Source organism: Mya arenaria, chromosome 15 (assembly GCF_026914265.1).
Source record: "Mya arenaria isolate MELC-2E11 chromosome 15, ASM2691426v1".
NCBI classification, from domain to species: Eukaryota; Metazoa; Mollusca; class Bivalvia; order Myida; family Myidae; genus Mya; species Mya arenaria.
The window spans coordinates 23,965,081-23,980,233 of record NC_069136.1 but is presented as its reverse complement, the minus strand read 5'-3'; the positions used below and the strand labels follow the sequence as shown (position 1 = coordinate 23,980,233).

The 15,153-nt window shown below is 32.2% G+C and overlaps 1 protein-coding gene across 1 annotated transcript in view; it reads right to left on the bottom strand.

Annotated features, from left to right (window-relative positions):
- LOC128219773 (uncharacterized) overlaps positions 1-15,153 on the bottom strand; it is a 99,101-nt gene that overhangs the window by 58,253 nt on the left and 25,695 nt on the right. Inside the window, exon 7 of the mRNA XM_052927764.1 lies at positions 2,003-2,810. Coding sequence (XP_052783724.1) covers positions 2,003-2,810 — 808 coding nt within the window. The remainder of the gene's footprint in view (positions 1-2,002; positions 2,811-15,153) is intronic.

Below are 15,153 nucleotides of genomic sequence, written 5' to 3'. Positions count from 1 at the left end.
AAAGAATGAAATGTCACAAGCTAAATCAATATAAACCCACATAAAATATCAAATAACTTCCGAAGTCCGCCCGGTTAGCTCAATCGGTAGAGCGTTGGACTCTAAATCGGACAACCCGGGTTCGATTCCCGGGCGGACCAGGTTACTTCTGTTGTGATTGGTTATGAAATCCTTTCTACAACCATTCGCACTGTACCACTGCCACGTACAGAAGTTGTCAGTTCCTTGCAGAGGCGAAGGCACAGGATAGGTGTGCGGTGGTTGAACTGTCACTCTGGGACCCTTCAATGTGCTCACGCCGGGACCCGGAGTATAAACTACTAACACCACCACCACCACCAAATAACTTCCGATTCTTAAGGTCACTATTAATACATATATATATATATTGTTTGTCTGGCATTTCCTGACCGATTCACCTAAAATTTCCCACTAGAAGAAAATGTTATTAGTCCCTTCAGTTTAGCCTGATATTCATTTTCTTTCCATCTTTCAGAACATAAAAGCATTTAAATTAGGGAAACAGATAAAAAATATTAACAGTTATAGATGTTATTTTGAATTAATAAGTAAGTTGCCATAAAAATCCACAGTTAAGAAAGTGCTAAAATATCATTATATATTTTTTTTTTCAATTTGTACCTAAATCATATGCATTTTTGTTTGTTTTGATCATTAAAGTCTGAAATGAGTTCAAAACATGATAAAGAATAATAAAATAATAATAAAAAAAATTATGCAACTTTTATTGCGCACCTTATTGGTCACACACATGTATTTAAAATATATATCTTTTCATCATTTTGGTTTTGAATTTAGAAAATAAAACATATATGAACATATTTAAAATAATTTCTATGAAGTTTATTATAGTTAAAACAATGGGACACAAATGTGATCCAAAAATTGATTGATAATTTTCATTTTGCAAGAAACAAATCCTATCAACAGGATTTAAGCAAATTCCAAAGTCAATTTTGATTTGTCTATCTAAATTCTGCCCTAAAATATTGACAAATACATTGCAAGGAGCATTTAGATGTAATGGGAAACCAACATGCATCTTGCCATCAGTAAACTACAATGACCCAGGATCAATGTCATCTTGGAGCAGTGTTGTGAAATCAATATCACATTCCATACCGGAATTAACTGGGAAGTAATTCAAGATGGACAACTCCTGAGGATACATAAGGTATTTTCCACTGTTCAAAGGCATAGTCCTATCAGAGTTATTTTTCTTTTTCTTATGAATACCTATGATCAATAAACATTATACTCCAGCTTCATTGTTAACTCAATTCTACTGGGGTTCATTTCAATAAAAGGTTTTAGGAGAAACTTCAGCTATATTACATCAGTATAATGACTTTTTCATTTCTTATCATCTGTATTTCTTTTATGTTTTCATTGTTGTTCAATTCACACAAATGTTTAGGGTAATAATAAAAATCATGTCACCATACAGATAATTTATATTTTCAACTGAGTTCATCTAAGATATTTATTAAACCTGTCCCCTGCCATTACCAACACAATTCCTGTCAAGTCTCCTAGGCAAAATAAACATCTGGATTCATGTACAAATTGCTTAATTTCACAAAATTATTACTGAAAACAAGCATGATAATACCAGCTGTCGGAAATATCATGAAACAAGAGCATTGACGATGCTCATCTGTTGTTTTTCAGTTAAATAAACAAGGCATCAGCCTCAACAATTATTGTTTAAAGTCAAAGAGATGGACCTTGTTCTACATGTGAGTATTCTATCTGGCAACCATGTTTATTTAAATTCACTTAAATATCTCAAACCATGTTTGAATAATGGCCAATATGATGCGTTTGCATTCAAACTAAACACGTAGGCTATAACAACACCATGACTTGTTTTCTTGAAAAACAGACCAGCTAATATCAATTATAAATTGGCATGATTAATCAACCATTCTATAAACTTCATTATTGATGAAGTGAAATTACACAATCAACTATGACTCACCTCTTGGATTAGTTTTGCCTGCTCACTGGCGATGCGTAATTTTGCCTCTAAGGTTTTCCAGTCCATGTTTGGCATGGCTGTCTCTATATTGTACACATCAAATGGTCTCTCCTCATCACATGTATCACAGTCCTCTCCCTTAGAACATTTTTCACACTTATATGAATTGTAGTTACCTCCCTTAGACTTATCACAGACATTTTCAGGATTTGAATTACTCCCCTTAGTTCTTTCAACACCATTTGCATTAACTGTACTATTTTCAAAATCTAACAAGTTTTTCTCTTGTGATGGCCCACAGTGTTCAGGTAGCACTAGTTTTTCATTTTCTGGTGCCATTGTTGTCATTCTTGAATGGTCAATATCATAAGTAATACTCTCTGCCTGATTTAGGTGTATATGCAAATTAAATGGCAACACGTTTGAATTCTGTTTCTTTAATTCAGCGAACTGATGTGCTTGTAACAGAAAATGTCTTTTTCTTTGTTGAGTAGGTGACAAATCTTCATTCCCTTGACATTTATTTCTCCCAGACAAATCTTTATTGCCAATGACATTATCAAAAGATTCACGACTAGAATTCTCCGATAAAACCCAACCACTTTCACATACTGTGTTGTCTAATAATGGATTAAACATAAACCCCTCATCATTATCACTTTGTTGGTCATCTGTGTCTTTCTCATTGTTAGAATTCACAGCTGTTGCTGGGATACAATTTGGGTTATTACCATGATTACCAGCTGCAGAGTGACCTTGACCTTTACTGTGTTTTCTTTCTAGGTATGACCTCCAAGCCCTCTGTATTCTGGAAAAGAGAAAGAATATTTTTACTTTTTTTAAAAAATTATTATGTTCATCTTATTATTTTTTAATGTTAAGGGGTATTCATATTTGAAATCTAAATACAGGGGAACCATGGTGGCTCAAAACTTGCTCGGCTTGATTTCCTCGAAGGATGTGAAGAACTGATTTATTTTTTCTGAAGACCTGTAAGCATTCCCACTTGGCTGCATTTTCCGGAGGTTCCAGGCCATGTATTTTCACCTGTCCTTGGGAGTTTGAGCCAAGGTGGGCTCACTATATAAAGAAACAGAACTCTATTTTTATAGGTATTATTCATATTAACATTTGAATAAACAAGCCAAAATTCTTACACCAGTGCTTAGCATCATCATTTTTTTTCTTAGCCTTGCTATTTGCCATAAATTTAGCAAGACTGCACTTTAACAGTTAAGGGCTTACAGGCTAGTGCTAATTTCAAGCACTGTACAATATGTAATAATTAATGTTCTCTACCTCCGTAGATTATAATCATTTTCATAAAAAGCAGAGTGGTTAAAAATTAAACCAAGGCTTCCATGAATAGTTTATACAATAATAGTGTTGATTATATTAAACACTGACTACAAGTAATACTATTATTAATTTATCATTAACATTAAAACAAGCAGAAATTGCAGGGTGCCTTGGAGAATTTGAGCCCATTGCGAGTGATGTTCATCTAACGAACTCATCTAATGCTTCAATATCAGACAGACAATAATCCAAATATCCCATCAAACATTTATGGAACAATGAAAGAATAACAGAACATCATTCTGCATCACTGCTCGCAAAGCATCAAACATTTATGAGGACAATTTTCCCACAATGCCTATGTCAACTAGAATGTGAGACAAACATTTTGGCGCTATCCATGTTTAGTAATTCATCGCCGAACAACAATTCATTTTAGATCAATTATTTTAGATATTTATCAGAAAATCATGCAGTGGCACAACTACTTTAAAGCTGGACAGATTGAATGTTTTGACAACTTTTTTTTATTTTTTGTCTTGGAACGAGCCATTTTTGCGAAAATCCATGGCCACCAGTTATATAAGACTGCTGACAAAAAATCAGTTCACAGATTTTTATATCCAAGTTCAAAAATTGAGGTTTTATGCATTTTTCTTAAACCATTAGTAACGGTTTAAGCCGTAAATCATTAATTTTCGAACGGAAATATGAAAATCTACGATCTGATTTTTTGTCAGCAATCTTATATCAATGGTTTGCAGATATTTACGCAAAAAATTGCTGTTTGCAAGACAAAAAATAAAAAAGTTGTAAAAATGGTATATCTGTGAGAGTGCAGCTTTAATAACATTCCTGACAAATAATACTTCAGGTTTTTCAAAAATTATTTTATCAATTTCTTTTAATATCTATCATAAAATCATGCATTTGGCACCTTTCCTGTGCGTTGGTTCTGAAACATGAATTCTGCCCCAGGCAGTAGTTAAAGAAGAAATTTGAACATAAATTCGGCTTGATGCTGTCATAAAAATAATAAGAGATTTAAACGTGAATTATGTCGCATGCAGTCATAAGAGTTATAAGAGATTTACACAGCATTCTGCCTCATGCAGTCAGAACAAGCACATTCGTTGAATTGATAACCCCCACCTGATTTAGTCAAGGTGGATGGAAAGGAAATCAAGTGTTGATGAACTACTGCAACCCAAACATGCAATACAGCTTCAGAGTGATGGCCTTGAATGAACACTGGATATGAGCTATGAAATTGTTTGCAATTATTTGATATAAAAGAACATTGTATATATAATACAGCATTTAGATTTGTTATCATTTGACCTCATTTTTGTCCTCACCGAAGTAAACTAGTCTCAATCATAAAGTGATTTTATCAAGACAAAGATTGTGAGTTAAAGTTCATTGAGATTGAATCAGAAATAGTTTAATAAAATACAGCCTCTAAAGTGGTTCACAAGGTTTTTCTAAAATTTGACCTATTGAACTAATTTTTGACACCATGTGACCCACTTTTAAAATGTTGTGAGATTTCATTAGGGTCACATTCTGTCCAAGTTTTAACTAGTATGAATCTGACCTATCATTGCCATGCACATTTTTATTAAGTTTGATAAAAAGTGGACCAAATATAATGCCTCTTAGTGTGTTCAAAGTCTGAGATTTGACCTTGTGACCTAGTTTTGGACACATAAGACACACTTTAACAAGCAGTTGAAGGGGAACATTCTGATCAAGTTTGTACTTAATCTAACCAATCCCTACCTAGGTATGGTTCTGATGATATTGTTCCAGATAACATTTTTAGAAAATTTGACCTAGTTTTGGACACCACATGACCTAGTTTTGAAGCAATTAAAGATTTCATCAAGAAAAACATTCTGAGTAAGTTCCATGAATTTTGGACCAAAATGATGTTTTCAGTGTGTTCCAAAGATTTTTGTACGATTTGGTCTAGTGACCTATTTTTTTTACCTCATATGACACACTTTTACAAGTGATCAATTTTGTAAAGAGGAACATTATGACCAAGTTTGAACATTATTTGACCAGTCTGTATCAAGATTTGACCAATCCCTACCAAGATATGGTTCTGGACGGAAATACATGAGACGGACAAAAGAAATACAGACAAACTGACAGAGGGACAATGCCAAATCAATAGACCCCACCTAAAACCTTTGACTCAGCATTGGATAATATTGATTGGATAATTAAACATGTAGTCTGCCTCATGCAGACATGATATCAGAGATTTAAACATAAATTTTGTCTCATGAAATCAGCAAACATAAAATAATAGATCATTCTTTAATCAGGGTTCCATGACAAGTATTATTAAACATTAATGTTTGAAAGCTGATACATTATAGGTGATTAACAATCACCTGTATTTTCTGAATCAATATTAGCGGAAAACATCAAAAGAAGCTAATTAGGAGAAATGTGATTAAAAGTTTTTTTAGCTGAGGATGCTAAGAATCTTCTTATATTTATGATGAGGACAACAAAGTCTCCTTTTATCTGTTTTTGTAGTGGTTATAAGGCATTGCTTATGTCATGTAAATATGCAATTATGTTGTCAGTGATAAAAATGGATCTAAAATCTTCCAAAGATTGAGGAATTTCCCTTGGTGGCTGGCCCTATAATTCTTTTATTTCCAATTCAAAAATATTTCATAGAGTAGGTATTTTTATAATTAGTGTTGTTGTTTTTTTTGAATAAAAAAATGGAACATTGTTTTTGCAACAAAATTTTGAATCATTTGAACACTGAGTATTAACTAAAAAGTACACTGTAATACAATAAAAATGGAAACATTTGAACAGTCACAGCAACTAAACAGTGCATTGTTTTGCAAAATAATTTAGGAGCATTTGAACACTGTGTCAACTTAACTATAGGTTGTCCGGTTATCGCAGTGGTTAGCGCACTCGCTTCTCACCAAGGCGGCCCAGGTTCGATTTCCGGCCCGGGCGCATGTGAGTTTGGTTAGTGGTCACCAAGCCGGACAAGTGGGTTTTCTCCGGGTTCTCCGGTTTCCCCCACAACACAAGACCACACTCTCACGCAACATCGTGCCAACGAGAGTGACTTAGTATAAGCTATCATAGCTTATTTCACAATCGTTGTAAAATATATAATGGTTAAAGTAACTTAACTATATATTTTTTGCATTTTTTTTAGCATTAAATTTTGAACACTGTATCAACTTAACAGTGCTTTGTTTTGCAAAATAATTTGGGAATATTTGAACATAGAGCATTGAACTGTTTATTGTTTTGCAACATATTTTATGCACATTTGAACACAGAGCATTGAACTGTTTATTGTTTTGCAACATATTTTAAGAACATTTGAACACAGAGCATTGAACTGTTCATTGTTTTGCAACATATTTTAAGAACATTTGAACACAGAGCATTGAACTGTTCATTGTTTTGCAAAATAATTTGGGAACATTTGAACACAGAGCATTGAACTGTTCATTGTTTTGCAACATATTTTAAGAACATTTGAACACAGAGCAACCAAACAATTCACTGTTTTTAAAGCAATTTTGAAACAATCATATTCACTCATAGGTATATGTTCAAACAAAACAGTAAGTGATTGTTTAACAACAAAATTTGGAAGCAATCTTTTTCACTCATAGGTATATGGGCGTTCCTTTACATAAAAAACAAGAGAGAGAAAAAGAAAGCCCTGATTGATTGTAGTAAACAATAGTGTACTTTGTTTAAGATATATGATATACACTTGTAAACAGACAATCAAATAGAACATTTGGATTCTGTCAAAATGTTTCTAGATTCATTCTCATAAAATATAAAACTGAATTATTTTGTACAAGATTGCTCAGACTGAGGCTGAAATACCATTTTTTGAACAATATTAAAATATAAATCAAAGCCTTTTCTTTGAACTAGTATGAAGAAAGCCCCAATGATTAAATTATCATAATACCAGCAAGAGCAGTCACAGCCTGCCATATTCCCGGACAAAAGAACAGTATCAGCTTCGCCTTTCTACTTTTAAGGACATCAATGAACATACACAAAGGGCAATAACTAAAAACATACTGCAACCAGAGCTTAATAATGGTTTCTGTGCATTGCACTTCTCCTCAATGGATTCTATCTGTATATGAAATTAGAAGTCAAAACCTCTAAGACTTTTCAAGTTATGCTCAGGGCAAAGAATATGTATGGAACTTAACAAAGGACAATAACTTAAAAACACTGCACCCTGAGTTATGGTCCTTGTGCACTGCACTTTTCCTTAATGAGACAATTTAATATTACCAAAAACGTAAATTCCGGAACACTTGCAAATACTCAGTAAGCATCTTAGTGAATATTTTCAACTTAGTGAGATTTTCGTAATTTTTGACAATGAATATTTCAAATACCCGCTATACTCTTCATCAGATTTATTCCTATCATATATTGTTTAGACCATTTTCTTGCTTATTTTCATATTTTTGGAGTACAAACATTGTTTGATTTCTTAAAATTCAATTGGAAAAAAGGCAATTTTTCATTATTAAAGTTGAAAATTGTTTCTAAGATGCTTTTTGAATAAAGACCAAGATCATTATACATTTTTTTATTTAAAGGGGCTTTAAGTAATAAGGCCAAAAAAAATAATACCTGTGTTTCCGGTAACCCGACTGACCCTATTTTTTCCTCGCCGACCCTAATCTATTTTTAGGCATAAAAGTAAAAAAAATCATGAATTAAATATATCGTCGTTATTTTCGTTGTTTGTCTGTCTCTGTTCTCAGAAAATAAACTTTCATTCCTGATTATGTATTACCAAGATGCTTTGTCAACAGGGAAACAAAATTGCAGAGGTCCGATAGCTTCAAATTGGCAAACGCATGTTTATAGTCCAAACATGTGGTTGATCACAGGAGACGCATAATGCTGTTTAATTTATAATGAAAATATTCAGAATATAGTTTGCGTTGTTATTTATCCATGTCCAAAATAGAACTTACTTTTTTACATTAGGCTTTGCGTATATCATGCAGGCTTCTTACGATTAAGCTTTGCAATTTCATGCAGGCTTAACTGCGATGTTAACATTTCATTAATCGTTACATTAATTTATCCGCAGTTATCAATGTTTATTTATTTCGCATAATTTAAGTCCAATCAACTGAAATCCAAAGAAAAACCTGCGAAAGTTATAACAACACATGTATAGGAATGTGTTAGCTGCAGATCAAACGGTACAATTTGTGACGTCAAGAGCACAATTAGCCGTAATAAGATCAAAGGCGCGTATATAGCTATGGTTTGTATTAAAATCAGTCGGTTGGATACCGTATGATACCATTTGATTGCCAGGATTTGGACTAGGCTGGTAAGAAAATACCATACGATCAAAAAAAAAATAATAATCAATAATCGTCGTCTGGGAATCTTAAAACCGAAATGTTTGAATTCACTAGGAATATGAATGAAACTTTGATTGTTATGAGAATAATGATAAATTATAAATAATTAAATAAGATACGTAAAATAAATATCCGCGTTTACTTGTTCTATTATTTATAACCTACCTCCATATAAGAGAGCTTAAGACAGTTGACAAGAAAATCAGCGATTTTCTTCAAGCAAATTTTAGTTGATAAATGACTGTTTCACTAGAACATCATCATAGATTTGTAGAAATTGAAGTGCTGGATTTGTTCTAAAAACCAATCGCGTCTTATAAAGTAGTATTGTATACAAAAAAACAACAAATTTCATGGGCATAATTGGCGGGAAAATACGGTAGTCAAAGGCAAGGAAATGATTTCAGACATTAAACAACGCTGTTTTTTTCTGACTTTCTGATACTTATGGAAAGCTTGGATATAATATAACTGATTTGATGCAACAGAATTTTGCATGAAATTGTGAAATCGAAACTTACATATTACATAATTTAACATGATTAAAATAATATTTTGTCTCTGACTCAGTTGAGTTTACCTGTTTAAAAATGGCACAAAATGTTCCCAGTTTATACTGTGTATCTTTAGCTTTTGAAAGTCAAGTTATTTGTACAGACACAATTATACTGTCGCTATTTTTTAAACTGGAATTTACGTGGTAGACAAACGCTGCTAATTTCGAAATGGAAAAATACACAAAAACTGCGAAAGACACATGCGTCATATGAGATACATATTGAAGTAAGTAAGATTCAATGCACACAACAATATCAATAACAATTTTCTTTTTTTCTTTTGTATCATCTGGTGTCTGTGTCTCTTTAAGCATTACAGTCAATTGAGTTAAACATAACAATGGATCGAAATATTTAAAATGCATCAACTTATATCCTGCGCCTTTTAGGCTAATTTTTCAGCTTCAAAACAGTTCTTGTTAATAGGTTTTGAAGTTTCAATATCATTGTTTCTTTCTTTTTTGGCCTGAAAACTCCAAAATCTACGAGTCGGTGTCAAAATAAAACAGTCTTGTCAAAATCAAAATCTACGAGTCCGTGCCAAAATAAAACAGTCTTGAGACACACGGACTCCCATAAGTCACAGTTAACCCTTATTAATTTTAAGGGAAATTAATTTTATACCACATTTAGTATCTTTGACCTTTAAAGCACTCTTTAGATTCATGACATTCTGATGCTATTTTTGATGCACCTAAACTGTTTTGTATTTATAGAATGTCAAAGGTATTGTTATTGCAGAAATTGCAAAATGGCTATTTTTATATTTCTCTTACTGAAAAACATCCACAATATAATATAGCACACATCCACACACAAAATGGATAAATATAGCATTCTAGTCTGCACTTTGAAGCTATTCTATTTTTATATTTGTCTTACTGAAAAATATCCACAATTTAGTAGCATTCATCCAAAACTCAAAATGGATAAAGATAGCATTCTAAAGTCTGCACTAATAGAAGCTATATCTATATTTGTCTTTCTGAAAAATATCCACAATTTAATAGCACTCATTCCAAAACACAAAATGGATAAATATAGCATTGACCATTCTAAAGTCTGCACTAATAGAAGCTATTTCTATATTTGTCTTTCTGAAAAATATCCACAATTTAATAGCACTCATTCCAAAAAACAAAATCGGATAAATATAGCATTCTAGCCACTTAGAAACATAAATTCAAGCCAGTTGAACTAATTGTATTTAGAGGTTCATATCCACAGTAACTTGAACTTATCAGATTCTAACTTACAATCTTAGGCTTAATCTGAAAACAACTACTTTTTAACAAGTTAATTCAATAAAAACCACTACCCTCTATTTAAGCTGGCTACCTTTTATCCCCAATTAGGGCTAATTAGATTGAAATCTAACAGCTCTTTAATGAGCAAATGTCTGAACCCAGCTGTGCATTTGTAACCTGAAACTGCAGGAAAAATTAAGATGCAAGCAAACTTTGTTAGTGAAGCCACTAAATGGATTTATACAGTGAGTGCTTCATTTTAGCCCTTTATTGGTTGAAATTATATTTTGTATTATGTGATATTTTCATAATCTGCTGAACATTTCTTTTTTCAAATATCAGCAATTAGGCAATATTGATTTTAATCAGGGGTTAATTGTCAAGATTTGAAAATAGAGGCTGTAGGTGTTTTTAATCTTTAATTGGTGAAACAGAGGCTGAGAGCATTATTGCTTTTTATTACTGGTTAATCGGTAGGTTTATAAACAGAGGCTCATGGGCTTATTAGTAGACAAAATATAAGCCTTAGAACAAAGTATGCATTTACCATTAACTAAATGCATTTACGTAAATAAATGGCTATGAGACAATTGTATCACATTAAACAATCTATTTTGGTAAAATGCATACTTATACTATTTATACCCATGATTATAAAGAGTAATTTTAGATTCAGGCCAAAATATCATTTTTCATTCTCAATCTCAATAATTTTGGTGCAAATCTTTGATTAAGTTGTTACTCGAGCATTTCTGGCTCTAAAAACTATTTTCATTAAAAAAGCTTGAGCATGATGTTTATCAACATTATAAGAGGATGTATTTCTAGTAATTAGGCCAAAAAATAGGGTTGGTAAGGTCGAAAGAACTCCCTTTGACTTTAAGTGGAGTAAAAGTAGGGACAGGATGAAAATGTCGCCGAACTACGCTTTAAAAGTGAATGCTGTAGAGAAAGGATCTCAGGCATTTTATGCCAACAACATGCGGCCATTTTTATGAAAAAAATAGGGTTGGTCGCGTTATGGGAAACACAGCTATTTATTTTGGGCGTAAAGACTAAAGATGGTTAGTATGTACTTAGAAAAATTAAAGGTTGGATGTGAAGCAGTCATATAACCATTTATTTTGTGTTATAGCACATATAGTAACAATCTTAAAGTTTCTTAGTGGTCTACATAGATTTTGTGAACTACCAACTATCTTGGCTAGCCACTGTTTATTTCTATCCCTTCACTTTATAAAGATTAATAACAGCTGACTGCTGATTTGCTGACATAAATATATTGGAAAGCCTTTTCCTTGGACAAAATTTATGTTGAACACTAATATAATTTTGAGTCAATATTAGTTGAGATTGTGAAATGACTTAAGGATATTTAGGCCAAGTTCCAAGGCCTATAATCCCCCTCACTAACAGACAAGCTTAGAAGACTAAGCTGCATCTTTCCAGACCTAATATAATCCCCATAGATTTGCCACTCCGGAAAATGACTTTTTTGGTCTAAAAAAACAAATTCCACAATCCTGCATGTAACTGGTTGTTTCCCGATCATATATAATGCAGGCCTTAAAATTTATAGAATGTAACTATAAATAACTGTGAACAATTGCTTTCTTAATGCCAACCAGCGTATTTCCAGGTAGTAAAAATCTCACAGCTTATACATCATTGTATTATTGAAAGACTTCTTTTTTCTCATAACTAAGCATACTCCAATAAGAAAAGTGTAAATTTGCCATTCCTTAAATATATTTAAAGTCATTTCGGAATTGTTTTCATTCCAATGGTTTAAAGGCGTAGTATACCATATAGATTGATGCAAAATTATATTTTTATATTAATGCATTTTCATGTTTATCTCACTTGACTTAAATTATTAAAATCCCCAAAAGCAAAAGATTTATATATAGGTACTGATTAAAAACTTTTATTCTTTATAAATGTTAATAAATGTGTTTTTATTTATTTATTTTAATTTTATCATCTACATAGCCACAAATTCCCCAGTTAAAGCTGCACTATCACAGAATTATACCGTTTTTACAACTTTTTTATTTTTTGTCTAAGAAAGAGCAAATTTTTGCGTAAATATCTGCAAATCAATGATAAAAGATTACTGACAAAATATCAGATCACAGATTCTTATATTTCCGTTTGAAAATTAATGTTTTATGGCTTAAACCGTAAACGGTTTAAGAAAAAAAGCATAAATCATCAATTTTTGAACTTAAATATAGAATCTGCGATCTAATTTTTTGTCAGCAGTATTATATAACTGGCTTCAATGCGTTTTCGCTAAAACTGGCTCGTTCCATGACAAAAAATAAAAAAGTTGTGAAAACGTTTAATCTGTGAGAGTGCAGCTTTAAAAAAGCGCAAAAATGTTGTAAACATTTTTTTATCGGTACCTAAATCATATGTGCCTTTTTTTATTTCATCATTAAGGTCGAACGAGTTACAAATGATAATGCATTAAAATAAAAAATAAAAAAAATGCATCGTCCTATATTGTGTGCCTTTAAAAGCTCTATAGAGAAAAACATGTTTGTATTCGTTTGTCTGAACTGACTGAAAACAAAACTTATCTTGAATAACTTACCTCAACAAAATTGAACTTACTTCTCCTTTAAGACACTTGAATCAGCATTAAACTTCCGAGTCAATCATCTAAACATACAACAGACTGTGTTCCTAATTTATAATAAGGCAACAATTAAAAATGGTTTGCTTGGCATTAGGGTTATCTGACAGTCACACTTTGAATGATGGGTAGGTAGATGTTGTTATTTTGTTTGTTATTTAACTTTACTGCTGTCATAAAACAAAAACAAATCAATATGACACATGATGGGTGGTATTCAATATTCAATTTAAGTCAAACTTATGGTCATGCACCATTGACTTCATTCATTCAATTGGTCAGTTATTAATAACAACTTATCAGATTAGCTACATCGTTCTTAGATTCATTAAGTCTTATATTGAATACCAGCCCAGAGTTTAAAAAAGCTTTCATGTTGCTGATATTTTTTGGAGTTCATAAATTGTGTGAGGCCAAACAAACTATTGATTAGTTATGACCATTAAAACTGCACTCTCACAGATTGACCAAGTTTAAAATTTCTTCATTTTTTTCACAGAATCAGCTGATTTCAGCATCAGTGTTTTCAATTCAGTCATCGATCACATTTCAAGGTGTTGATTTTTTCTTTTTTTTTCCATAAATTTCTGCACGTAAATATTTAAAAGTGCAATCTGATCTTTAATACCAGCAGTCTTATATTACTGGTCTTCAGACATTTATGCAAAATTTGGTTCATTCCTAGACAAAAAAGTCAAAACAGCTTAATTAGTCTTAATCTGTGAGTGTACCTTCAAATACAGCCAGAGACTTCTGTCTTATCTTATCAAAAAAAAGCACTCATATATTCCTCTTTTTCCAATTATTATATCCTCAAGAAATACACTGGCAATTTCCGACACAAATATTAGCTTGGAAACTTCAAGCACCACCAAGTTTTGGAAGTTGCAGAAATAACAATACAGTATATCGTTCTTATCCACACATATACTCTAGCACAAATGTTGCCAGCATTTGCCTCCCGAATGCAGATACCTAATCGGCTGGAACAGTTATTTCGTGCACAATATCTTTATGAACATCCAGCCTCTTGTAATGTTATGTCTAAAATATGTTTCCCACAATTTTCTCGATACTGAATCAAACTATTTTCTAGAAACTACAAAAACTTGATGATCAGAAATAAAAGATTTGAAATAAACACATCTTGTTACAAACTTCGAATGTTGATAATTATAATTCTACTTATAGATATATATCTGAGGACGCTATATAAAAGTGAAAATTACAACATTCATTTTTTTGTGGTACAAAACTGAACCTTGTCTTCAAATGACATTAAAATTGACATTGAAGTTCTACTTACTTACAAATTGAAACAAAACCCTAATCTTCCATACACCAGAGAAAATCTCTGAACATTCATTTTTTTCCAAGTTAAAAGCTTACAGCTGCCTTTTCTCTGTTCCTATAAAATTATTAACAGCAGAAATACATCAAGGTGATTTTCGAGTAATCAATTGAACAAGCTATTTCTATTATCAGTGAACATTGCCAGGTATTAAGTCAAATATGCTCTTTGTAATTAGTGAACATAACTTAATTGTGTTTTATCATATTTACCTTGACATTAAATTAATGAAACATGAATCAACAATTTCAGAAAGATTTTGCACTTTGATGTTACATGATTCAATCAAGAAAATGGGTATTTGGTATTAACCTTTCTTAATGTTTATTTTTTGTTGTTCATGCAGCTTTTTTTACAAACATTGCAAAGTTAATTATATCAATCTGGCTAACTACCAACCATGTAGGGGTGAGAGTGGTCTAGTGGTATAGGTGTCCACCTCTCACCCAAGAGGTTGTGGGTTTGATCCCCACCAGGGGTACTTTCTCATGGCCTCTCAAAAAGGACACAGTACTGGTTTCTGCCCAGGAAACAGACTCAAGAGTGATTCTATAAGCTTAGCTTTCGTCACAATCAAGCTAAAATAAATTTGTATATACTAACCATGTAGCATGGAAAATGAGGCACCATGAC